Source organism: Dryobates pubescens, chromosome 21, assembly GCF_014839835.1.
Source record: "Dryobates pubescens isolate bDryPub1 chromosome 21, bDryPub1.pri, whole genome shotgun sequence".
NCBI classification, from domain to species: Eukaryota; Metazoa; Chordata; class Aves; order Piciformes; family Picidae; genus Dryobates; species Dryobates pubescens.
In genome coordinates, this window is record NC_071632.1 from 8146158 (window position 1) to 8174054 (window position 27897).

General features: G+C 40.0%; 1 protein-coding gene across 5 annotated transcripts; it reads right to left on the minus strand.

The window, feature by feature from the left end:
* CREM (cAMP responsive element modulator) lies at positions 1-27764 on the minus strand. 5 transcript variants are annotated; one of them, XM_054171195.1, is made up of 8 exons: positions 27644-27764; positions 23521-23644; positions 18496-18627; positions 14658-14749; positions 14369-14514; positions 9280-9468; positions 2720-2876; positions 1-660 (listed from the first exon to the last, which is right to left on the minus strand). In XM_054171195.1, exons 2-8 carry the CDS (start codon positions 23638-23640, stop codon positions 516-518), a joined length of 981 nt encoding a protein of 326 aa, XP_054027170.1. In that variant the 5' UTR covers positions 23641-23644; positions 27644-27764; the 3' UTR covers positions 1-515. The 5 variants fall into 5 exon arrangements, with proteins under 5 accessions (XP_054027170.1, XP_009895247.2, XP_009895246.2 ...); XM_009896945.2 differs by lacking the exons at positions 9280-9468; positions 14369-14514; positions 14658-14749; ... (1 more) ...; positions 23521-23644; positions 27644-27764 and adding an exon at positions 7866-8060; XM_009896944.2 differs by lacking the exons at positions 9280-9468; positions 14369-14514; positions 14658-14749; ... (1 more) ...; positions 23521-23644; positions 27644-27764 and adding an exon at positions 7866-7995 and having other exon boundaries at positions 543-1061.
* Between the last annotated feature and the right edge of the window lie 133 nt (positions 27765-27897).

The window sequence follows — 27897 nt, forward strand, 5'->3', positions numbered from 1 at the left end:
TTCCCCCCACAAAGCAACTAATATAAAAATATGCCATAAAATCATCTGTAGACTAGTATGCTAGTACATACATGTAATCATAACATTCTTTTATAAACTCTTTCCTGAGATACCTTGGGTTGGTTGATTTTTCTTCTATTACTGATGTATTACCATTACGATTCATCTAAAACAACTGCAAAATATTTCATAGGTGCAGGATACTCAGCAACAGGTAAAAAGTAGTATGTAAATATATGGCAAAGAAACAGCTCTTAGAAATGATGCAGGTTTTTACTCTGTTACTTCTTTTTTTTTTTCTTAAAAGCATTTGGTTCCTTGGAGATGGAAGGGAGGAGCATGAAAAACCTAGAACTAGAGCTATGAATTGACAAAAAGCAGGAAAGCAATTCAGGAATGTCAGGAGTTGGAAAATAATATAAATGACACAGAGAAAGCCATAATTTGTGTTGGCCATGTATTGCCTTATAAAGCAACTGGACATATCTTAGTTCACAGTATAATAAATATTTTTACTAATCTGTTTTGGAAGAGCAAATGTCTTTTAGGGTTTCAAGCTCCTCTATAAGTTTCTTGTTCTGAATTTCTAGCACTGCAACACGACTCTCCAGACATCTTATGTATTCTTTCTTCCGACGTCGACATTCTTTAGCAGCTTCCCTGCAAAAAGCAGAAGTAAAAAGTGCAAACAAAAAAGCCATTTGCATGCCATTAGAAAGCTCAGCAGAGTATGGAGACTAAGACAGAATTCCAAATTTTGGAAGATCTCCCAAATCAGTCTGAAAACACTAAGCAAAACTGGGTTCCACAAGGGCCTCAAGTGTCTCTTTCTCAAGTTCATATGGCAATCTGTAGAATTGCTTCCTCTCATGCCTTGATTAAAGTTCATAATAAACGAGGTCCAAATGAAAGACAGTTATTCTGCTTTATGACAATAAAGATCTTTGAGGGCCTTGAGTTCCTCAATGAGAGTCTTGTTTTGGTTTTCAAGCACAGCCACACGATTTTCAAGACATTTGACATATTCTTTCTTCTTTCTGCGACATTCTCTGGCAGCTTCCCTGGAACCAATACAAGGCAAATGACTACAGGAACAGCCACATATGGCAAACATTGGATACATGACATTACCTGCAACCCCTGCAGTTCCACAACAACCACCAACAACAAGAACTGCTGGATTGCACAAACAGAACAGCAGGTCACAGCCATAAGCAAGAACACGGTCAAAATACAATTCAAACCAACTAGAACTTGAAACAAATTCAGCATCAACAAAGATGGAATTATTATGTAGAGGAATGGAGGAAAAGTGACTAAATGATAATGTACCGACTTGAACTGTACTAAACATGAAAGCTGAAAGCCAAATTTCTTCTTCCAGTCACATTCCACTTGTATGTTTATTAGGAGTGTTACCTCTTGCAACTAAAATCTTAAAATCAGACCCAAAGAATTTGCTTGCAGAAAATATAAACATAACACTATTCTCTGCAGATAAAAGCCCAGATGCCAATCTTACAACCTGCTGTATTTTTTTTAAGCTAAAATTTAAATCCAAACAAATACAATTTAATAGCATTTTAGAACTGTCCACCTGGGCACATTTCAGCCACATTTGTTTGAGTTTTGCTGCTGGCAAATGGCAATCTGGAGCCATTCTCATAGCTCTGTTCAGAATTCTGCTACACTGAAGCTAAATAATTTGGGGAATATTGTCAGAAGCATGTAACTGAACAAGTATTCAATTCCAGAAGAAATTTTAGCAGTACTGGGAGTCCACTCCTTTAACATCTTAAAACACGATAAACTGTCAAATGAAGAGAGTGCAACCTTCCAGCAAGTTATATGAGAGTTAGAGTAGTGGTTAGTTTTAAAACTGGAGAGTGGAGAAACAAAAGAAGGCAAAACAATGCAGTGATCCTCGTAAGTAATTTAAAATAAAGGACAGGCATGAGAGCAAAGCAATACCTTTAGTTCAATCACAAGGTAAGGGGTTATTCAGTGCAGAGCAGACTATTTCTCCCAGTCATCTGCCACTGATAGCAGTGCCTACACATTTGTTTTTTAAAAAAGCAGTCTCCTCAGAACAGCAAGAAGCATGCACAGAGACACACTGGCATTTACAGCACACAGCCAAGTCCAGGCCAACTAATTAAAAAATATGCAGCCACCTCACACAATACGCCTCACAAAATGACAGGGGCACAGTAACTTATCTCAGGAGCCAAGCCTTTAGTGAAGTCTATAATTATCATTCCAAACTAGAATAAGTCCTCTTCACAGCATCATTAAAGGACAGCTGCTAATGAGATCCTCAGATCTTTTCCTAACCAATTCTTTGTTTCAGAATGAACAAATCCTCACTGGCATTATTTTACTGTCAGTTGCAAGGGGGGAAGAAATTCAACAACAAGGATACCTCCAGATCATCACCAAAATTATCAGAAGGGGACAACACTAACATTGATTCCAAATTACCATGCTATTTTAGAACTAAAAACACACAGTGATAAGGTGAACTATCCAGAGTTAACAGGCAATACTCAGTGCTATAAGGATAAACAATTTTTTGCCTTCCCTTTGGCATCCCAGGCAGGGTAGGAGAACTGCACTATAATGCTGATTGGGGGGCAGGGAGGGTGTTGGTGTTTTGTTTTTTGTTGTTTTGATATTTTTTTTTTAACAACAATGAATATTAATTGTTGTGTAGTCTTACCTGTTTTTCATAAGTCTCAGTTCTCTCTTGCGTGTTGCCTCTTCTGCCACTTGCTGAGGGCTACATATAGTCCCTGGTGAGGCTGCCATTACCACTCCCTGAGGTAAGTTAGTAGTTGGATTTCGAATCTGGTAACCCGGCATGTCTCCAGTGGCAGCTGCATAAAATAATCAGATTTCAAACTTTATGGCCAAAAGAACAGAACTATGCAAAAGTCTCTTTGAAATGAAGGCATTTTTGTTGGTCAGTTATCCAGGATGCCTGCCACATAAAATATTTCACAGGCCTGCAGTGTCACAACTGTGTGTGTGTCATCTTACTGGTGTTTATTTCAACACTGTAAAATAAGTTATCTAGGTTGCTCTAGCATGTGGCCCCACTAGCCAGCCAGCCTGTGAAAGCTTCCACATGGCTCTTTTCTGACAACATAGGGAAAGCTGGTTTAGAAGCACTGTCAAAACATTCTCTTATTTCCTGTTTGTGCAGCCACTGCTGCTGTTGCAGCCACTGAAATTCATATACTACTCCTGTCTTCTAAGAGAGGCTTCAGGAATCACCTTGCTTCAAAAGTCAACCTTCTCCTCCTCCTCTGTGATCACACAGTACCAGCCTTGCTGCCTCTCTTCCCTTCACAGGAGCTGTTAGGCAACCTTTGGAAAACTAGTGAGAGGCTGCTGCCAAAAGGAAAAGGAACAGACAAGTGTTCATGCTGTACAGAAGTACATTCCTTGAGTAAGAGAACAATAATTGGGATGCTGCAGCATTAGCAGGTGAGAGGGGGCAGTGGCTGCACAGGAAGGGGTGTAGCTGCACAGGAAATTGGAGTGTAAAATTCACACTCAGCTTCTGAGCCTACTACCTGAGCTCTCCTGAGCTCGATCCAAGCTGAACACAGATCTGAAACTTGGCATATTACTTGGAACCAATACCCCTCTGACAGTCTCACCTCATTTCTGTTTCTGAAATACTTGGTCCCTACATGATGCAGCCCAGCTTTAAAACAGTTAAAAACCTAAGCAGTTGTGTCTGTCTGACATAAGGAAAAATAAAACAAAGAAAAAACAAACAAACAAAGTCAAACATGAAAATGTATCCCTCTTCAAATTACAAGCAAGTATTTACCTATTCAGAGAATCATAGAATGTTAGGGGGTAGAAGAGACCTCTGGAGATCAAGTCCAACCCCCCCTGCCAGAGGAAGGTCACTTAGGGCAGGTTTGGAAAGTCTTTAGAGAAGGAGACTCCACAGCCTCTCCGGGCAGCCTTTGCCAGTGTTCCAACACCCTTACAGCAAAGAAGCTTTTCCTTATGTTGAGGTGGAACTTCCTGTGCTCCAGTTTGCATCCACTGCCCCTTGTCCTATCACTCAAAAGAGACTGGCCCCTTCTTCTTGACACCCACCTTTCAGATACTTGTAAACATTCATAAGATCCCCTCTCAGTCTTCTCTTCTCCAGAATAAACAGCCCCATAATTTTCCATATTTTTTTTATATTATCACAAAACAAAACTTCAAATTTTGCCATTAAAGCAATTGAATATAAAAGATGAAAAACCAGGGTCTGTTATGTTTTACTTGATGTATAATTTAATTCTTTAAAGCAATATTCAAATAATGGACGAACTTAACTTTGATGTTTAAACCTCAGCCAGCAACGAAGTGCCACACAACCACTCTCTCACTCCCCCGCAGGTGGGATGGAGAATGGAATTGTAGGAGGAAAGGTGAGAACACTCATGGGCTGAGATCAGAACAGCTTAACATTTTAAATCATTATTAATTTTTTTTGCAAATTGAAAGGAAAGTATAAAAAAAAAAGAGAGAAAATAAACCCCAAGAAAACCAAGTGACGCAAATGAAAAATAATTGCTCACCACCAACTGACCAATGCCCAGTCTGTTCCAGAGCAGCAGCCCACCCCAAGTCAGCTTTCCCCCTAGTTTAGATGCTGAGCATGATGTCATATGGCATGGAATATCCCTTTGGCCAGTTGAGATCAGCTGTCCTGGCTGTGTCCCCTCCCAGTTTCTTGTGCATCCCCAGTCTCCTTGCTGGCAGGGCAGCACAAGAAGCTGTAAAATCCTTGACAGCGTAAGCACTGCTTAGTGCAACAGCATCAGAGTGTTATCAGCATCATTTTCATTCTAAATCCACACCACAGCACTGGGAAGAAAATTAACTCTATCCCAGCCAAAACCAGGGCAAACTGGAAAAACAAAATACAGAGAAAAACACTTTGGTTAGCCTGACAAAGCAGTAAAGAGGCAACTAAACTAGATGGAGGAAGAAAACAAAACCTACACTTAACACAAAATTTTCTATTATTCTAATTAAGCTAATGCAAGTGCTTCACTAATTAAATACAAAAAGTAGGATCAAGCAATGTTTAGACTACAATTCCACAGCCATGTCTTGAAATCATTATCAGCTTACACACTTTGCTTCTCCTGCCTTCTTTCAGTCCCCCGGGTAAAAGTGTTCATGGAATTACAAGATGAACTGAACCAGTGAACTGACCTGGGCTGGATAATCCCCTGGAGATGGGGGAGGGAGAAAGAAATCAGCCCAGGACAGCCCTGTGAGTACTAACAGGCAGCCATGGTGAACACATCCGTGAGAAAAGTACTTAACCCATTCTTTTAAGTTCTCCACACCTCTTAGCAATCCCAGTTATGTAAGTGGGAAAATACTTCACCTGAGCATTTACAAAAAGGAGTTTTAGAAACTCGAGGCACACCTTTGTGCTGGCCATATCACATACAATGTATGGACTCCATGGTAAGAACTACCTTTTTCTATCTCTCATCACAGGTAAAAAGAGATGTTATTTTAGTTTGCATTAGCTATGCTGAATTAGAAATCCAAGTGAACCATTCTGTAGATCGAGCCACAAGGAACCAGGTCACTTCAGCCTGGCAAAACCAACTACTTTGTTGTCTTTGTTTGATTTACATTCACATGTTTGCTAACAGGATTTACAACTGCTGTTGTTAAGAGGACTCAGTGTGATAGTGTACCTGCAACTTGTCTTAACAAAAGCCAGTCCCTATCTCATCTGGAATCAGCAAACATCACTGTAAGTAACAACAGCCTGCATTAACAGTTTGACCAGCTTCCAGTAGTGCCTCTCCCCACCTAACAGCTGGCTTACTTGTAAAACTACCATTAACAAATGGCCATTTTGGTGGTAGAGACTTTGTAAACCTATACACTGTGGTTAAAAAACCAAACCAAACAAACCAAAAAAACCCACAAACCAAACAAAAAACAGTAAAACAAACCCCCAAACCCCTCAAACCCCAAACTCCCTAGCACTGACCCTAGTATTTTTCAATTGTGCTTTACAATGCATTACTGCAAATCCATTACTCCAAAGTCTGCAAATTTCTCTCTTTTTCTTGTTTTTTATTAAAATATCTCACAAAGTTATAACAAAATACTGTTTCTCCTGAAAAAGACATTAGGAAAGATGAGACAGGCTTTAAGCAGGGGAAATAAAATACCCTTGAAAAAAAAAGAATAGTTTAGCACTCTACATACTGGAGAGAAGAGAGGTACCTTCCATTTCAGCATCTGAGAGAGAAGTCCCACACACCTTGATCCAGAGTGACAAACCTCTGTGGCTGCTTCCAATGAAACTCCATAGAGGCTTAAAGTCAATCCTAACATATCAGAGACAGGCCTGAGACAAAGCAACAAACCTGGAGATGCTGCATTTCCCTAAGACCTTGCTCCAGATAATAGTTTATTTTTATTTTTGTCCTTAAGGAAAAACAAAACAAACCAACCAACCAAACAAACAAACAAAAAAAAAAAACAACACTGAAAATCTGAGGCTTTGAGTTGAGACTTACAAAAAGGCAAATTTTTCCACAGGAAGACCAACCAACCAAAACACAAACCAGCAAAAAACCCCCAAACATCACATGCTCACAAGTATAACGCTGTAAATTAAGCTCTGAGAAAGTAAAAACCAAACCAACCAACAAAAAAATCAACTATCTTGTATCAGCACCCTTGGAAAAAAGTAACTTGCTGAACACTAGAGAGCATCCCTGCACTTGAGTTCTTCCAGTGACTATCCAGCAAAAAATCAAATCCTGTTGCATCCGATGTATTAGTACATCTGTTCTCCCCTTCTGTGAGTCATAATGATGCCACTAGATTATCAAAGGGTTTTTATCTTCATCACTAAACTGGCTAAACAAGGAATGAATCATTATCCCTTTGAGCATTAAATTAAAAAAACAACCAAAAAAAAAAAATCTAAACGTTGACTTGGAGAAGATGCTTATCTCTGGATTAATGAAACAATGTGTACGAGCAGTGAGCAGCAGCACGTAGGAACCGGCTGTGAACTGGTTAACAGCACGGATTTGCCGGAGGCAATTGACGAAGCAGAAAGGAACTGACTAAATCGCAGCATGACTTGGAGCTGACGTCAATGTGTATCTTGTTTGGAGTTTAACTTTTCCAGTTCCCTACTGCAACACGATTCCAGGAAATCTAGTGACGTCAGCCTTTTGAACTCAATTAGCTGAGGAACAGACCATTTTAACAGTGGAGGAGAAAACAAGCAGGCATTACAATACTTGAAATGATTGCCCTCTCCCATTTGTTTGCATTCAGTTTTTTTCTTTAAATAATGAAAGCAGAGGGTTTATTTAGACTACTGGAACAACGCACACCTTTCCCTTACAGCCATGCTTCAGCCTGTTTTAGCTATGAAATCTAAAGTCTTTAGTGCTAAACAACAAAAGCAGAATGATTTTTACAAACTAAATGCCAGTTCTAAACATAGCAACATATATGACTATCTCCACAATAAAGGTTTTAAAAGAAGAGTAGGGGGGGTTGCAGCAAAATGCTGCATCAAATATTTAAGATTAGTTATGTGAATTGATCTGTACAAGAACTCATGCACTAACAGCGATTTCCAACCACCCTTTCCTCTCCCACCCCCCCACTCCCCCTAATTAAACTGTTAAAATTGCCCTGAACTCCTACACTGCCTACGTATAACTAGAAGCTAGCTGTACCAGCCTGGAAAAAATGAAAGAGTTACAGCAACAGGTTCAAAACAAAATGTCACAAAGTACTGCTTAGACATCCAGAAATACAATGTAAAAGACTAACACAAATTTTACCTGTTTCATCTCCTGTTACAGCCATGATCAGCTCCTGCACACACGACTCTCCTGCTCCTCTACCAGAGCTCAGCATGAACTGTTCCAAACTAGCAAGCATGTGCAGGATTACAAGCAAGAGCACTGACATCACAGTGACCTCACTTGCTTACCACTGTCATTAATACGCTCTGTCACGGGAACAGCTCACTCAAACTGCAGCCCAAAGAACTTCTTTTTCCAGTAAAGCTTTTTTTTTTTTTTTTTCCCCTCTTCCATATTTCTATAAAGCCTAGGTTTGTTCTTTTCCCTTGAATTATTCATAAAGCTACAGAAAGCACTGGCCACAAAGCTGGCTGTAAAGCAAGACCTGAAGATTCATAGCACGGATCAACTGAAATGAAAACATGAATCTGAACGATAAAGTCCTGACTGGCTAGAAAACAGGGAAATTTTTGAAGAGGTGCAGCTATTTTTATTGGAGCAGTTCCAAGCAAAAGCAGAGCACTGTCAGATAGACATGCAAGACAGGAAAACTTAATAAGCTGTAACAAAAGGTAAATTAAAGGCTAAAAGCTCTTTGCTTTAGGGGAGGGAACCCACAATCCACTCATTTAATTTCAGTTAAAAGCTTCAGAAAACATTCAAGAAAGCTCTAAAGTAAGCCACTAAAGCTAGTGATTTCAAATGCTCTAACAGACAGAACACTAATGCTAGGTGAGGGCTACCCCTCCTTTTTCAAAAGAAGTCCAAGAGATCTAGGTGACTTAGTTTTAAAAGATAAAAACATCTCCGCTCTCACAGAGTTACTTCTTCCTTTAGTCAATTTAAATGAGTAAGTTTCACACCAATAGTCCAGGCACTGCTCTGTATATAGGGCACAGCAAACTTTTTTGGCTTTTGCTGTAAGAAACATAATTTTTGATATAAATTCTTTATACTCATTGCCACTAATAATTGAACATTTCCTTTTTAGTTCATCTAGCAAAAAACCTTCTTAACCTATATCAAGAAAGTGCCAGGACATCAGAACCCACTCTTATTTTGCCTACGAATGTAAACTTGCAGCAAATGAAAGATCACTCAGTTGGATCAACACATTTAATGCTTTCATATTCATCCTTTTTCTCTATCACAGGTTATCACAAAATATCAGGTCTAGGGTTTATGTGATGCCATCCATTACTGCATGAGCTTTATGAACAAATGCTTTAGAAAAAAACATAAATATATGTGCTATCTGAAAGATTCTGAAACAGAACTTTTCTGTCCTAGAACTGCTGATCAGGGCTTTTTTCCTTTCTTTTACTTCTATGATTATTTCAGATTAAATTTAAATATAATATATATATATAATGGGAAAATTGCAAACAAACAAACAAACACACACCAAAACAAAACAACACCAAAAAAATTAGAAGACAATAAAATATACCTTGAACAACAACTTGGCTTCCAGGAAGAAAAAACTGTTGTGTTCCATCAGGTGATTGCCCTGCATATTGCACAATGGTAGCACCTGGTTGAGGAGCTCCTGAATTTGTCATTGCTAATGTCTGTAGTCCATGGACAGCATCAGGGGGTGGATTAGAAATCTGGATTGTTCCACCTTGAGTTATGGTAACTAAATATAAACATAAAAAAAGAAGAAGTTAGGCAACAGAAGGAAATATAGCTTATGTGGAAAAGCACATCTCCCTGTTTAGAATAAACATTGACTGGTAGACTCCTGGTCCTCTCCTTGCTTAGAGACCAACTGCACAATAAATCTTATAGAATGTTACTACTGATTTTTCCAAATACAAAGCCTTCTGTGTAGTACATGCCATGTGCAGAACAGATGATAGGCAGTGTTCCACATGTTTTATCTTTATGCATCCAGATATAAAAAGTCTCAGAAAATGGTTTTAATGCAAGAAAAAAAAAATAGTAGCTCCTCCTATGCAGAATCACTGGTATTTTAAACACTAATGCAAAGGTACTTAAAAAACCTGCACAAATGGACTCCCACAAAACAACAGCCAGGACATAAGGTCTCCTTGGAGCATTCTTTTTTGCTATGCTGAAATACAGCTCTCTCAACCTGTCCTCATAGGAAAGGTGCTCCAGCTCCCTGATTTTCTTTCACAGCCATGTGCTTGATCCACTCAAGCTGGCCCATGTTGTTCTTATATTGGGGGCCTCAGAGCTGGACACAGTACTCCAGGGTCTCACCAGAGCACAGGGGGTGAATCCCCTCCTTCAACCTACTGGCCACACTTCTTTTGACGAGGCCCAGGATGTGGCTGGCTTTCTGGGCTGCAAGCACACATTGTCAGCTCATTCAGTTTTTCATCCACCAATACCCTCTAGTCCTTCTCTGCAAGGCTGCTTTCAATATACTCTTCAGCCAGCCTGTATTAATACTTGGGATGGCACCAACTGACATGCAGGACCTTGCACTAAGCCTTGTTGAACTTAATGAGGTTTGCACACACCCAGCCCTTTAGCCTGTAGACATCCCTCTGGATGGCATCCCTTCCCTCCAGTATGTCAACTGCATCCCTCAGCTTGGTGTCATCCATAAACCTTGAGGGTGCACTCAAGCTCACTGTCCGTGTCTCTGACAGAGATGTTAAATAATACTGGTACCAACACAGACCCCTGAGGGACACCGCTCGTTACTGGTCTCCACTCAGACATTGAATCACTGACTCCCAACTCTTTGAGCATGACCATCCACAAAGTGGCCCACCCATCAAATCCATGTCTCTTATGTTAACTTAAATATGCCTGGAATTTTTAGGTAAAAACTCAATTCCCAAAAAGCAACAAACGTCTCCCTACCCCAAAACATATTTAAACTACAGTCTTTGTGATTGCATTTAAGGTAGTCTGAGATGGTGCAAGGGTCATATTTAAGTACAGATTCAGGACTGCCAAATCTTCTGATTTTCCCATCAGATTCATAGTATTAGATGACATTGCTGAAGGTTCATCTCTGGTTATCTGAATACATGACACACATATGCAAGTTTTGGACATAGCCCCTTTCAAATATTCTGCCTTGATAATAGGTTATTTTGGAAGTACATCACCAGCCAACTTCAAAGAGCACACAACTGATTAATAAACTGTTATCAGTAAATTAAACCATAATGACTGTATACTAGAAATAATCTATTGAAATTGCCAAATCCCAGCAACTAAATTAGCTTCCTTTGGTGGAAAATGGGGGATTCCTCTTATGCTGAATATAGCACAGAACCCTGTTTGCAGTACTGGAATAGGGTTCGACATGGACCTCCAGTTCTACCCTTGCAATGGGGAACAACTCTTGCACAGTTAGACCCCCACCACAGGTGGTAGCCAAAGTCAGTTTGTAGTCAGATCAGGCTACAAGGCTCACACACAAAACACTACCTTATGCAAAACAAACCATTTTCCTTACAGACAGATAACATATTGATGGAGGAAGCCACCAGAGACACTCTCTAGCTGGTCATGCCTGACAATCTGTCTGCTTCTATAAGACAAAGCCAAGAAGCTCTAAGGAAAAAGATATTTGGAAACCATGGCAGTATACTGCTTTGGCCAGTAAAAAGTAAGCCAAGAACAGCTATCACTGCTGCTAACAGATAAAACACTTGTTTTTCAGAAAAATTAACTTCTCAAGCCCCTCCAAAAGTAGTCATCCCAGACATCCAGACACCAACCTACAGTCAAAATTACCTTTTCAACTAAACTGCCTTTCCTATGGAGGAATAGAGAGAAAACAGTACTCAGCAAATGTAGTGCCATATGATATCTGTTTTAAAGCAGGGCACAGTACAGATGGCTGCAGTGACACTGCAAGGCCAGTTCTTCATTGCCATGGACACAATACCAGCTCAATGCATAAGCTGCTGGATACCTGTAAGAGAGCCTGTGAACCAATTTTGGCCAAGAATAGAGGAGTACTCAGATATAATAATGATAAGCAGAAGTAAAGAGCTATTGACAGGAGTTGTGAAGATAAGATAGACATCATGTAGTGACCTACATCATATCCAGACTGAAATCAACACAGGAGATGCTGCACTCCCACACAATGTTCCTGGGTTTAGCTAACAGCACTTCCTGAGGATCACAGGCAGCCATCCCAATGCAGCACAGGCAGCCATCCCAATGCAGCCAGAAGTGCTGCTGATCTCTGCCTGAAGTCAACAGTCAAGCTCTCTGGTAAATTGCAAACTACAAGATGACGACCATCTTTGCTATTTGTTACCAATTTTTCCTAACCATAATTAGAAAGAACACAGAGACTTCACTGAAGCAAAAGATGTGCAATATTTAAACTTACAAAGTTGAACTTTAAAAAAATGAATAGTAAAATCAAATTAATGAATAAATTGGCTAAGAAAAAAAAAAACAACAAAACAACCAAAACACTTCCAGGAAGACAAAGCTCTCAAAACAAAATTTGTAAGCCAGAATCAGGAGAGTCTATGAAACAATGCTTCATTACTCCAAGAACTTATTTAACAAGGTAAATTATGTTAAATATACAGCAGATGTTTTAGGCTATAACTTATTCAAGAAAAAAGGATCATACAACCAAACTCTTGTATGACTGGCTCATGCAAAAGCCAAGTTTAAATTAAGATAAATGAGAGTTAATTAAATTTTAGTGGACTTTTAATTCAAGCACATTGTTGCTGATGCTGTCTGCTGTTTGATTTTTCAGAAGTAAACATCTGATTGAACAAGAAAACTAAACCCATGAATTTCCTTATTCTTTTACAGTGACTTCCCTGCCACTATGATTTATAGCTATGTTCAAATGAAAACACTTTCAGTTAACAATCATCTCCTGCAAGATGCTGCTACTAAAAGTACAGCTCTGCTTTCCTAAAGGAACCTACAATTAAGATATCTAAACTCGTCATTTCCTAGAAATCCTAAAAGTTTGAGGATTCACTATAGCACAGTACAGACACTACAGCACTTCTTTATAAGCCTCAAAACTGCAGTTTTGGATTTTTTTTTTTTTTTTTAACAAAACCTAACCCCCCACCCCCCCAAAAAAAACCCCAACAAAACAAAACAAAACAAAACCCCAAAACAAAACTGAAGAAATCTAATTTGGTCAAGAATACCTGACAGGTTCTAGACCAGATAACTAATTCTGCAGACTTCAGATCGTGATAAAAGAGCACTTCAGATGATGGACATCACGAGGCAAACATTTCTCTATGTCTATACATTACACAAAGAGGAAAAAAAAGTAGCTTAGAAGTCCAAGCAAAATTGCTTGCTATGCCCAATAGGCAGAGTATGTTCTAGGCAAATTCTGCTCCCTCTGAGTTGCTAATTACTTGCATAAATTAAAAATCAGTGAAGAATTCTAAGCGTGACTAGAATACAATTAGAGAGCCATTCTAGCCTCTTCTATGTGCCACTGCAATGTGTTAACAAACTTCCTCTGTTCTTGTCTCAGGGGAAAAAAAAAAGGCACATTTCTTTTGTAATTTTCCTGTCATTGTATCAGAGGAGAAATATCTGCATTTCAACATGCCCATCAAATGGCAGTGTATTGGTGCTAATGGCAGTAATTAGGAACTGCAATGCTTTGTAACACTGAACATTCACCTAAGCCTCAGCATTTTTCATTTCACCTGAACATCACCTCCACATTTTTCATGCATAGCATGCTGTTCTAGAAAGATTAAATGTGGCAGCTAGCTGTGACCATTTGAGGCTGTGCCTTTAAGAAAGGGACAGTGTTGGAACACTCTGGCTGAATGTTTTAGTATCAAAATGAAAACATTCAGATATACTAAATGAATTTCATTGGTAGATTGGTAGAATGCAACTTTAAGTTTTAGTGCAGTGGGAGTTTTTCTCAGTTCCAGCCAGTTCTGCGTCTGAGCAAAACTAGCCAGAATGACCTTGAGATAAGCAAAACTAATTCCTGCATGTGCTTTTTGAAGCCTAATAAGAACTCTTTTCCTTAATAACTGCCTTTCTTTCTCTCTCTAACCCTTTTTTGGGAAAAAAGGGAGGTAGGGGGAGAGAGGGGGGTACGGGGGGGAACCCTCCTCGCTGTCCGGAGGACAGAATACATAGAATAAACCAGGTTGGAAGAGACCTTCAAGATCATCGCGTCCAACCCAAATTTTGTCGTGTTATTTTCCTTTGCTGTATATTTATATATATATATTGTAAATACTATATATATTGTGTTGTATATAACCTGCATTCCATATATGCTTGTAAATACAGCTTTGCTTCTCCGACTGAGTTTAGCTGTGGTTTCTTTCTCTGTGGGGGAGGGAGAGCTAGGCCCTCTCTCAATCCACCATGCCAGCATACAAGAAACAGACTGAAATTCTATAAGGGCTGTTGTTAGGAAAAATTAAATCTCAAATTTGAAATAATTTAAAAATAGAGAAGCTCTTATTCTTCACCCAAATCCAACATCTCCACTTCATTATGGAGCTCTCAGAAACAAAGTTGCTCCTACACGCGCTTTGTAGCATCAGAAGGTAACTTTGCAAACATACTGTATTGCCCCGTGCTAGAATGGTACAGGCTGGTGGGGACGGTCATTGCAGAAATTCCAGAAGGTGCTCCCTCATCTTCTGACTTCTCTTCTTCTTCAATCCTTGGTACTGCAGGAGCATCTGATGAGAGTTCATTCAGAATTTTTCTACAAAAGAACATAGGTAATTTTTAGCTATCTGATATTCCATAGTCACGAGAAAACTAACTCACTGGCTTTCATCAGACGGCTTTGCTGTAATAGAAAAGCTGCTTTTAAAAACCAGCAAAACCGACCCCAAAAGTCCTTACCGGTATGAAGGCCTTCTTGAAAGTATTTCCCTGCGTTTTTGAGAATCAGTGACTCCTTCAGACTCAGTAGATTCATCTGCAGCCGACGCTGCCTGTAATAGCAAAGTTTCTGACATTCATAACTTCATTTATATAAAAAAAAAATTAAATATAAAATATAGCACAGAGTAAAAGATTTCCTCAAATTTCTTCCATGTTTGCATACAGCAAGTTTGTGCACTTTTTTTTTAACCCCTCATCGTGTGACCTTGGATTTCTTTTTCCAAAGCACGTCACAAATTCTGAGGTTAGGCACACAGAGTCAGTTAGATGGCATCTTCCATTTCAAAAAGAAAACAATCCAAATTCATCCAGCTTACTTTTTATGAGAATGAGCACTGAAGAGAGAACATTTCTTTACAATAAAAATACTACTCAATTCAATCAGCTTTTGAAGTGAAATGAAGCATTTAAAATTCATAGTACTGCACTAATGCACCTTCAATACAAAAGGCACTAACACACCTTAAATAACAAAATATTTGAAAGCCTCTTTACCACCACACCAGAGCTATTTATAAAACAAGTTTATTTAAATGTATACATTTATTACACTTCTCAACACATATTCATAAATACAAATATATTGCTTAACAATACTGGGAAAGTTTTAGAACCCCCTGACAAGACCACAATGTCTCACTTTCTTAGGCCTTTATCAGAAGTATTTTCACAGCTTCTTTTTCTTTTAAAATTACCCCAGATGACATTAAGACCTGGAGATGAATCACCCTCTTTACCAGCAACTGTCTTCTTACACAGAACTGAAAGTGATTACTGAACAAGGAAAATACTATTTTCTTGACTCATTTAACTATTCACAATTATTGGTGTGTAAGATTTCCAAACTGAGACAGAGCAGACTGCAGCTTCAAACTAAGCACTGTGCTAAGCTAACACTAAATAAACAAGAGTTAAGTGACCACAAGTGTTTGACCAGTGTTCGACTTTGGTGCAGTGGAGGCTTCCCTGCAGCTTGAGGAAGACAAGGGAGAGGCTCCAGCATTTGGTGCTAAAACCAAAATCTCTGTGTCCCTAATGAAAAATGACTGCTGGAAGGTTCTGGAAATTTGTTGCAGAATGAAATTGTCTCTTCACTTATTTTATTACATTCCAGTTCTGCATGAAAGTATTTCACGAAGCCTCATTTGGCTAGGTAATACATAGGAAATGTCATTAAAACTTTATGCCTACCTAACTGGGAAAAAAAGATCACATAGAAACAAGGAGATGTACATGTCTAGAGAGGCATGGCTCCAAACCAGACTTTGGAGGTGACTGGCAGAGATACAAGAGTTTCAAGAGGTCTGCGTTCATCCTTTTGCAGGATGGACCAATGCTGGCTAGCATAGAGACCCTCTGAAAAGCATTGCTAGCCAGTACCCTGTGGTGATCCACCTGTGGATCAAGCTTCAAGCCTCTAGCATAAATCTTATAAAATAAGACATTATTACCCAGCTGAGAGCCTGGGCACCCCAGCTCAAAACAGAACTCTCATTCTGCTGGGAAAAAAAAATAAATAATTAAAAACTGTTTGCACCAGAACAATCTGCAGGGAAAAAGACCTTAGTGTCTTTAACTCTTCCCATTCCACTAAGGGTTACCAATAGCTAATCCTAGCTGGTAGAAATGGTCAAAGAAGTCAAGAGCAGTCAAATTTTATGGAGAAGGTAAGGAAATTACAAGGTAATTTACACATTTTTGTGTGGAAGAGGAAGTTTTCCCCAAGAAGTTTTAAAAGTTGTAATTTGCATCAAGACAAAGAGGAAAAAAGAGAATTTCAGCTTGTTCTAATAGCAAGCAACTGCAGTCACAGTGCTGACCAATGGGGAAAAAAAACCAAACAAAAAGAAGAAATGTCATTTTTCTCCTGGACATCATTGAGACTTCAACTCTATCACAGTGATACATTTGATTAACTTCCAGCTCAGGTGAGCCTGACAATACCTACAGGATACATTACAAGGAGAGCAAGCAGAAAATTCAAATAATCTGAACTTCAAACAAACCAGTAAGGAGCATGATATAAACATTTTTTCCCCTCAAAAAGCAACAGCATTACAGGAAACATTTTGAATACCTTCCAATTTAAAAGCAGGTGTTTAAGGGAGAGGTCATGCAAGTGTGAACATCAAAACATCAACCTTCTGCATACTTTTTAAAAAATTTTAATAAATGATATCATTTCCCAACCTCTCCACTATCTTGCAGAGATAGGCTATCAAGTTAAAGCCAAGTGATCTGGGGGAAATGCCATGTGGCAGGATAAAGGAATTAAGAGGCTCATGGAAGAGCTGAACAACCTCTATAATGGAGTCATTTTTTACAGCATCTTCAAGCCTTCCTTGTAGCGTCACCTTATCTGCCACTAGCATGCTCAAATGAAATTGAAACAAAACCCTGGAACTACCTAGTTAGTATTAATCAAGATACATCTTTCACATCTCTGCTCCTCTGGCAAAGGAAAGACGCCAGAGTTCACTCCGTACAACAAATAATCAACTTCCACTCCCCTAAGACAACACAGCAGCAGCTGGCAAGAGATTCCAGAGAAATTCCTCCTCTCGAGGAGTAAGTCCTCTGTTTTTGCATATATGACCTGATTCTATTGACTTTAGAAAAGCAATGACTGCAAATGACTGCATTATGCTTCTCTGATGAAGTTAATTCTGTTAAATTGCAGATAGAAAGAATTCCACTAGAAAACTATCTGTTTTGAATACTCTGAGTTCAAGTTTGACCAAACCCAAGTCTGTTGACACCTTCTACACAGGTTTTAATAGTGATCTAGTGTTCCAAAACCAGGTATCAGGTCCCATCATCTCACAAATAAAATACTCAGTATCTTTTTTCTCTGATCTAATTCATACTTACATATGCTTTTTCATTTATTATATCTGAAAGCTACTAAGAAGTCTCCAACATTAAAGGTGACTTCTCAAGAAGACTGACAACCCACATCTTTTCCCATGTTGCAATGAATGCAGTTAAAGCAGTTCACATAACAGGTATATAGCCTCTCTTACCAGAGGTATCAATTCTATTTGCAAAATCCAATTCAATTGACATTTCTGAATCAGATTCTAAGAAACTAGAGCAAAGGCATCCTACATAGAAATAATGCACCAATGGGAGATCAAATAATTGTCAAAACACTCCCAAGCTCTTCTCTCTTTTCACTCTTTGAAAGCTCTGAAAAATCTTAAGCATTTTGTATGGGTCCCTGGTTTCTAACATCATCAACTTTAAACATGTAAAGATTTGCAAAATAAATGTTTATTTTGAGGCATTCCTTATTTTTAGTCTTTATATAGCCACTCCCACAAAAAGCATTAGCAGATGCTCTAATAGGGCATGCTAAAAGCAAAAAGGAATCATTTGACTGTAACATGTTTGCTTCCATTACATCCAGATGCTCTCCAAAAATAGTCTGAGGTAACATGCAACTTTATGAGTTCACAGTCTTACTAGAAACCTTATGTGAGTAGAATTCAACCAAGAAGAAAAACCGCACGACACACTGAAGTAAGGCCACATTATTACACAACTGTGTTGTTGCGTAAGTTCAGGGTTCCAAGACACAATATCTTAACAGATAAACAGGAAGCATTAAAGAATTGCTACACAATGCTCATAGAGCTGCTACTGGTTGGCAGTTTGCCACCTTCTCCCCCTCCCCGTTTCCTGTACCGTATGAGTAAATCTTGCAGCACTTGTAGGAATGAAGAAAAATTGAAGATGGGGTTGGGGGGAAAGAGGCACCAAATACTAATGAAAATATAACAATAAAAGAGCTAACCTGAACAGCTTGCATATGTGGTGATTGAATGACTGAGTGCTGCGTGGCTTGAATGACACCCTGGGCATGAACAGTTTGACCAGACGGCAACTGCGCTAGGGATCTTCCGGCACTTGATGCAGCTACAGAAACCTGCAAAAATTACAATCGTCATGTTTAAGTAACATGCTTTAAGATGTCAGCAAATGCTTTTAGAATTGATATTATTAAAGGATTCCCTATCTAAAACAGTTTAGATGTGTGCAACCATCACACAGAGAAATAAGCTCCTTTTACCAGTAAAAGTTTGTTGAATATCATTGCAAGTGGCACGGAAAGCTTTAAAATGCCCCATAGTGCCCCATGTGAATGCATTTGGTTTGGGGGGTTTTTGATTCTCCAGAGATTTAATGATTTTTAATTAAAATCAACCCTAAGATACCACACGCTGCATCTGCTGTCACTAGCATGAAGGTTAGGAAGAACCTCAAGCATTGTAACAAAAAAACCCAAACACCTCAGTATTCACTGAAGTGATTTGTTTCTGCAACAACAAACAGGGCAGAATGCTCTTAGTCGGGGGGGGGTAGGGGGGGGGGTAGGGGGAATATCCAGAACTGCTTTGGTTTTGCTTTGTTTGCTATGCAAGAAAGTTAGTCTGAACTTAGCTTTTCAGATTGATGTCTTGAGACGCAAGAACTTTTCTGATAGGAAAAAATCCAATACATGGATTTTTAAATTTAGAATGCTATAATCTTTGGGTTGGAAAGGGACTTTGAAGTTCATCTAGTCCAACCCCTCTGCAGTGAGCAGGGACATCTTCAGCTGAAGCAAGTTTCAGTGTTTCCAGGATGGAGCTTCTACTACCTCTCTGGCCAACCTGAGCCAGTGTTTTACCACCCTCTTAATATAAGGAGGAAATTTTTTATAGAATCTAAAATAATGAATTAATAAGGTCTCTTTTTACATACACACAGACACATATATGTAAATAAAACCAGAGTTGACTGTATCAATGCTTTGAATGAAACACAGCTGAAGGAAGTGTTCCATTTAGGAATACTCTTATCCCTTTATCTGGTGACATTTTCTCTAAACTCAGACAAACATGAATCAAAGTAAACTGCATTGAAACCTTTATTTCTATATAAACCTAGACTCATATCTAGAATTAATTCAATCATAGTTTGGTTCTCAGCCCCTAAAGTTAATCAGTATGAGTTCTAAAGGTAAAAAGAGATGACAGTGAAAAGATTAACTTTTCTTTCAATATTCAACACTTAGAATGTTTAAGAAAGTTTTCTATTTTTCTGTATTTACACAGAAGGGGTTTTTTAATTTCAAATATTGAAGAAGCTTTCATTTCTTATCAATAAGCTACTGCTTGTCTAGGAAACATTTCTTTCTTGAGGCAAGAGAAAAACTTCAACTACTATTAAGATGCAATGCTATCAAAAAGACCACATGTTGGCTCAAATTATCTCCAGGAACAATGTTTCTAGGAAACAGAGACAGGACCTTGTCAACACTCACTATAGCTGTTCAATTGTTATAGGAAACTGACCTGCTTTTCAGGAAATAGAACAATTAAGTGCATTTCTAGCCCTTAAATGGAAACAACCTTTCCTTAAATGGCATTGCATGGCAATATGTAAATGGGATATACAAACCTTTTCTCCAATAAATAAACAAACCCATTAATATTATTGTCAGAAATGTATCAGATATTTGAGATTGAGATCTAGGAAGTTCTGGGGAGCTGAAGAGTATGATCTATTTTGTGTCAAAGCTGACATCACCCTAAACCCAATCAAGGAGAGGGCACAGAGCAGTTGAAGTGCTTACAAAGCCTGGTAATTTTCAAAACATTACAGAGAATTTCATCAAAGCTATCTATTTACTGGTGTCTCTGTAAGAGCTGCAGTCTAATGCTCTGTGTATCAGAAAGAACTTTGAGTACAACACACACAAAACAGGACAAGGTGAACGGTTCAAGTTCGGTTTTAGTACGCAATGGTTCAGGCACATACAATCAAGAAATAATCCAGTACTCAAGATTAAGGAACACTACATTGACTTACAAGTTCATTATTTGGTATAACCATACAAGAAAAAAAGCCTACCACACTCAGCTAATACTCTTTTAGACTAAAGTTTACAACATCATAAGAGAAACTCTTTTTTTCCCATTAATTCAGAGATCAGATTAGAGGAAGGTGTGGGGGTGTAGGATTGAGGGAAGAGGAGATAGTAGCATTTTAAAACTGTATCAAGCCACAAATATCAGAAGGTTACACAATGTGTGGTCTATGAACTTTAAAATCTCAGAGATTCTTCTGCATTTGGTTTGTCTCCTATAACCAGACTGAAAAAATCTTTCCAACTTCATATTCTGTGTCTAATATATATTAGAAATTGTTAAAGTGATTTCTATTCACACTTCCCTTTGCATTGTTTCTGGCAATAGCAGAGACTTCAGATGTTCTAATGTCCTTTTTGGACCTATCCTCTTAGGTATGTAACAGTCAAGTCCAATAGCTTTAACAAATAACAAACACATTTTGTCACAGCAGTGTGGTTGCATGTTTATGTTTGACAATATAAGTGCCAGCAAAAATGATCATGAACTGTCTTCTTACTGAGGCATGCACTCTTTCAGTGAAAGAAGTTACTTATCAGTTATCCAACTTCAAGATGCATTACCCATCTGAACAAGTATACTGTGGACGTACACACTCTCGTCACCCAAGGTCAGGTAACTTTTCCCTATAGAATACTACATTATCTTCACATCCAAGCCCTCATACCTCTGACACTACTGATACAAAGTGTGCAGTGCACAGCTCCATCTGATTTCTGTCTCTGTTGGAGAATCTAAATACTATGAGGCCTCCAGAAGTGAAAAGTACTTCCAGGAAAGGAAGGAATTCCTCACAAAGTTTCCAAGCTTCCCATTCCATACTAAGAAAAGCAGACAAGATGTCCCACACAAGGATCCTGCCTCATAGAGAAGTTAACCTCAACATCCATCCCAAACCCTCACCTTCTGAACCTGTCAGTTAAGAACATAAGGTAAGAAAATCCTACTCATTTTAAGCCAAAGAAATGTCACAACAAGGCCTTTCAGCAATGAGCTTTCTGTCAGGGGCCCTTTTACCAAAAGAAATGCTGTGGCAGTTCTGCCTCAAGGCATGAAGGACATGGGCACAGGCTCCCACCTGCCCCTGGCAGGAGGGACGGAGGCAACATGGCCTGCAGGCTGAGAAGTGGCACTGAGGAAGCAGCCAGCCAGGCAGTGGCACTGCCAGGTGGCTGAGGCAGCCGGGTGAGCCAAGGCACTGCTAGGTGGCTGAGGCACTGCCAGGCAGCATGAGGTGACATCTGTGTTCACTGGAGGCCTCTCAGTTTTACTTTTTATTTACAGCACAGCACAACTGCATCAACCTCACTTTTCTAGACAGCCCAGGAGAGGGACATCAATTCCAGCCTAAGGGCCGAGCAGCTCTAACACATCCAAGCCCGCACTCTAGGCCATCTGATCAAAAAGAGGGACTCTTGGATGTAAAACTCTGGCTTGTTACCCTGAGCCTTCAAACTGGCATGCATGAGTTTCATTTTGACTGAGATTCATCAGAACTTCAAAACTACTAGCTAAAGCTGAAAGACCTGAGGCCTGCCCAGTACAGCTGAACCTTCACCTATCGTTCTCAGCATTAAATGCAAATAAACATAAAAAGTGTTTTCCCTAGGGACCCAGCAGAAGCCCTCCTACAGTATTAGTGACAGCTTTGTCTCTATATGAACATTTAAAAAAATACAAATAAAATTAAGTGACAGAACTGACAGTTATTTTCTTCAGAGAATATTGTAAAAGCCAATAGATTAACCATGCAAATCATTCTATCTATAAGTTAAAAATCAAAATTTCAACTGAACTATCAAAGAAAGAAGAAATGAGGGACTGAAATCAACAGAGCAAAACAAACAGAGTTTTTGCTTTCATGCTCCATTCTTAAAGAAAAAAAAAACAAACAAGGAAAAAAAACAAAAACCCCAAACAGTATTCCCAATGCTGCAGGTATCAAAACTGCAACAAATGCCATATGTAACAAAATCAACAAATAAGCATTCATAAATAGTTTGCAGTCTACTTTGTGTCTGAAGACCTAACAAAAACTGGCTACACTGTCTTGAAAACATATTCACAATGCAAATCAAATATCTAACATGCCAAATGCATGCCCTCACATCTTACCAAGTAACTTCAGATGATGAAGAACTTCTGTACGATGCTTTTACAGGTCAGTTTCTTTATTTCACAAAGGGGTTTTGTAGAGCCTTCTAAAGGGTCTACACAGCTTCCTGAAGCTATACATCTTAGAACTGACAAGCATACTATTTGTCTCAAGCATTGAATATTTCAGTGCATATTTTTGATGTTTGATAATTATTACTATGTCACCTTTTATTCATTACCTACCAAAGAAGAATCCAGGTATAACTACCATACAGAACATTTTAAGTGTATTTTCAGAACTCCAGGCAGTGTCAGTGGATACATAGAGACGAAACAAAACAAGCATGCATTAAAAACGTACTTGTAGGAAGACAAAACACAATCTGTACAAAAGCTGTAACTAGGAAAGAACCATGATTGCGTTTATTCATTTCTTTATTTCTGTTACACAAGTCTTCAAGGCACATGTGCTTTAGCTATGTGTGCTTGATCTTGCAGCCACCTCAACTCTTAAGACTGTACTCCCATCTCAGGAACAAACATAATCACACCTTCATAAAGTGAAAAAAAGTGGCTACCTATCAGACTGAAAAGCCTAGTCTCCTAAAAGTGTTGCCTTTTAACAGACCTAATATTACGCTAGCTCTTTATCAACTACCACAGGCATAGTTTCCAGCATACCTTTGCTATCTTTTTCTTATTTAATAACAGGACTTCTAGAGTATGAGTACTCCAAACAAACTGAAACTAATACTCATTTCTGAGTATCACTTTACTGATTCTTCTCCTCTTTCCACAGTCTGGCTTACCTCAGATCCTGGGGAAATATGACTTTGGCCTGGCTGGTTCTTCAGGTGACCAGCATCTTGCTCTGGCACAGTATCTCCTGCATTGTCATCCTGTTGTGACTCAACCATTTCCATGGTCATCTGCCTAAAAGTGAGGGCATACACATGTAAATAATGCAGCGCAGCAAGGAAGGTGTATCAGGCACCTAGGAAGAAAGAATTCCAGGTAATTTTGTATTTGGAGTAGACAACTAACAGAATATAAATAGATTCTTTCGTAACTCAGATTAATTTAAGTCCTTTTTCTCCCATTCCTCCATATTAAAACATTCATTCACATAGCCAGAAGCGATAACACAAGTACCTTGAAAAGCTGCAGGAGAGGCAGTTCTGGAAATGGTTCTCAGGGGATGGACAAGCTCAGAGGCCCAGGCTCTCAGCAAGACTGGGAGTGCAGTGATCCAGAGCTGCCCACCAGCACTGCCAGCAGCAGGTCACTTGTGCCTCAAGTCTCACACTGGACAAGGCTCAAGCTGACCAGCAGCCATGTGTTGCCACAATGCTCAATGAACCTTCTGAGATACCAATTTGCAGCTGGGATCTATGCTTGAATTGTCTGTAAACCACTCACAGCTCAGGGCCCACAACAACTCTTTACATACTGCAGGTTTAAATGTGGAGTAAGTTTAATAGAAGAGTAAGCAACTCTCTGACTCTAAATTTAAACAAGGAATTTAAATTTCCTAGAGAATGTTTCCAGATATATCTGACATATAAAAAAAGCAATTACCTGATGGTGTCTTTTCCATATTTCTGGCCACAATAAGTCATAACAGAAAGTACATGGGTTTTAAAACAAGAGCTTGATTCTCTTCAGCTCCCTTTCTCTCCTACCAAACCCTGCACTAAAGGTGTAACACCACAGGTGATAGCACAAACATTGCCATAGCAACACGTGATTTTACACACAACACAGACACTATAGGGTCAAGCAGAAGCAGGAAGGGTGTCCTACAGGCACCTACACCGTACTTACACAAGGAACTACAAAAGGATAAAGTGGGATTTAAAATCTGGCTTCCTCAAGTTCAGTTGATGTAACTAGGAGATGGCAAACCTGTCCAAACTCAAAGTTCAACTAGCTCATGGTTACTGTAGTTTCTTCTCAGGTTTTACCTTGAGAGAAGAAAGAAACAGGGAAAGAAGTCTGCTATGCACCTGACACTGAAGCTCCTGAATTTAGTCCTATGTATTAAAAAATATCTACATTAAATCCAATTAAACAAAACTCCTTTTACGGGCACTATTTTACATACTATTCCATAATCTGCAAGGAGAATAAATAATACTATTTTTTAAAATCACCCTTTTTGCCTGGAATAAAGGCATGAAAATACGAAAAGGCATCCAGTCAAACAATGCAGGAAAAAGTACTTCTAGCTTGTACTCTTCCAATAGTCTTATACTGACCAGGCTTAACAGTACTGCAGCTTGTGGTAGTCAAATGATATGTGATTCAAGACTTTATGGGTGAACATTAGTATTTCTGCTGATAGAAGTTACATGCTCTAGACGAGTATCAATTGATACTACATTCCCATCTTTAGGAACAGACTGCAATTAATATTTTGTCAGTACCTATGCATTATTTAATTTTCCTTGGTGCGTGAGGTATTCTAAAGCTTATGGAGACATTCTCACAAGGACCAGATGGAGCTTTCATGTTGGAGACTCTATGGATGGTCCTAAGGAGGAACACACTTGATCATTCTTATATGTGGTTCAGCTAAACTACTGCTCCAGTAACTGAGATAGCAAATAGCTATGAAAAGAGCATCAGCACAGCAAAACATCAAAAAGAATTATTGCTCCTACTGGACAAAACACAGTAAAGGGCTGTATTTTTGTATTACCTCTGTTACATCAGGGGAAAAAAAAATAAATCAGCAAGTATTACACATGCCAGGGAAATGATAATTAAGACTTAGGACATACATTAAATTCTCAGGAATTTAAGTACATGTTCCATCTACGATTGTGTATATTCTGACTCCCAACAAATGTTTGTCTTGTACTGCTTTTAAGTAGTCCAAATTTTTAAATTAATAAACAAGTTTTGCCTCTCCCTTCCCATATAAAGGGGGCAAAAAACATCTCATAATATGTAGGCAAAGACACCACCTTCTTTCTACAGAACAGCAAAGAAATCTTCAGGATCTAGGTCATCACATTCTGTTATATATTAGCATGTTTACTATAGTCACCGAGACTAGTGTACAGTAGTAGCAGGTAAACGCTGATGAAGAAGATGTATATAGTGTACTTCAAAAACTTCTTCAGCAGCATCCCTGACAGGACAATATGGACAGCATCAGCTAAAAGATTATCCTGCCCAGGTGACCTAGAAAATTGGGAATAATTTATACCAACAGGTGTGAAGCTTTCATATTTGTGCCCATAGGTAAAAGATGAAGGCTATTTTCCCTATCAAGAGGTGCTCCTGTGCAAGATCACAAAAAAAAAATCCTTTCACTCCCCACCCCATACTACTGGTTTACTGTTACATCACTGAATATTAATATATTTAATGTCTGTTGGTGACAAAAATATATATATAAAATTGGTATTTTGCATAACTGGAAATGTGTGACTGTCTAATTAAATACCCAGACACATTTTAAAGACAATTTCTTTATTTCAAAGACAATTTATGCATCTGAGAGTGTTTACAAAGGTAGCTTATTACAAAGGAAATTTTAAGAAGCAGGTTTCAGCCCTTGCTCCAAAATCTCTTTGAAGGCTTTTATTCACAGAGAATTTACTAAAAAGCAAGGATGCCAATTTACAAACATCTATTTTACATTTGTTGGTGACCCCATGGTGAGTGTGAAAACTCTCAAAAGACACTAGTTTCAGAAGAGCATTGTGTTTTCAACTATGAAGTATATAATCTGCTTCATTGCCTTGTGAAGCACACCAGCTGACAAGGTACAGCCTTCAGCCAGGTGCAATGAGTGCCAGGGCGACAGACCAGTCTGAAAGTGTAGTCTTTCTGTTAAGTTTTCACTATCAACAGACCACTACGTTTCTTGTGTCTCCTAAACTGTGTCCTTGTTTCAGAGTATCTCCACAAAACCCTCAAGAGATTTTTAAAACCAAACCAGCCATTACTGTAAGCACAGGCGTGCTACTTATCACTCTGCATCTGCTACCTTAATAATCCGGATAAAACAGTGCTGAGTCTGCTGTGAAGAGGACGCATGACCCCCTGTCAGAAGACTAACCAGTCCCTGAACGGGTTAGAGGATCGTTTAAACTGTGCCTGTGGAATCGTTTAACTGCCACAAGACGTTCTGCTCCATTCCGCGTCAAGATACTGACACGACAGTGGCGGATGCAAGCCAAATCCTCAAACTTATGCATGACCTAAGTCTCACAAAGCCCACGGCGATACTCTCCCGCCTGTGTTCGTGTCCTATCTCGGAATACCCTACGGGCAAGGATTTCAGCAGGCCTACCGGTCTTCAGAGGAAACGCCACGAGGCACCAGGCCTAACGCCCGCATCGGCAAGCGCTTCCCCTCCACTAAACCATCCCGCCGGCAGCCGGGGTAGCACCCAGGAGACCTAACAACCTGCCGTCCGGCGCCCTGACTGCAGCGGCAAGGCGCGCTGCCCTGACCCCTCTCTCGCCGGTCCCTCAGCAGGCCAGTCGCACAGCTCTCCCTCCCAAGCCTCACCCCGTTAGAAGGGTCCGAGCAGCACCCTGCCATGGCCGGCCGGGCACCTCGGCTCCTGGGTTGCAAAGGAGCAGTATGCTCCGCACGCCCCTTTCGAGGGCTACAGAGAGCCCTCGGAAGCCGCTCTACAGAACCATGCCTGGCAAGCGAGGGAAACAGGCCGTCGGCAGCCCTCCCTGAACCAGGGCGCGCACCCGACCACCACCGGGGACGCGCCTCTGTCCCGTTCTGCGCGCTCCCGTCGGCTGAAGGTGAGCCGAGCGACACAGCGCGGCACAGCGCCCCCCTTCCCTGCTCTCCCCTCCGCACTGCCCGGGCTAGCCGCTGCCCTCTGCGCTCCCCCGCTCCAGGCCCGCAGGGGGTCGGGCTGCGCGCACACGTATCCCCGCCCCCTCCCGCACTCACCCGCCGCCCTGTACGTGCTGCCCCCGTCACAGGGGGTGGGGGGGATTGGGCCGGGCGGAGCCGCACGTCGGCTTCACGTCAGCGCTGATGCAGCCGCGCCGCCCCGGGGGCGCTGAGGAAATGGCGTCTGCGGCGACTCCCAGCCCCAGCGGCCGCGGAAGGAGGAGGAGCCGGGGATCACACCGCGCCGCCGATTGGCTACGGGGCGCCCACTGGCCGGTGCGCTGACCAACAACGGCAGAGCAGCTGCCGGC

Excerpts from the sequence above, each read along its gene's own strand:
- CREM (XM_054171195.1), bottom strand. The coding sequence starts at position 23,640 with ATGACCATGGAAATGGTTGAGTCACAACAGGATGACAATGCAGGAGAT. Across the intron at positions 14,515-14,657 it reads TCAAGAAGGCCTTCATACCG|AAAAATTCTGAATGAACTCT; the intron begins GTAAGGACTTTT and ends GTTCTTTTGTAG. Across the intron at positions 2,877-9,279 it reads AAGCCAAGTTGTTGTTCAAG|CTGCCACTGGAGACATGCCG; the intron begins GTATATTTTATT and ends TATTTTATGCAG.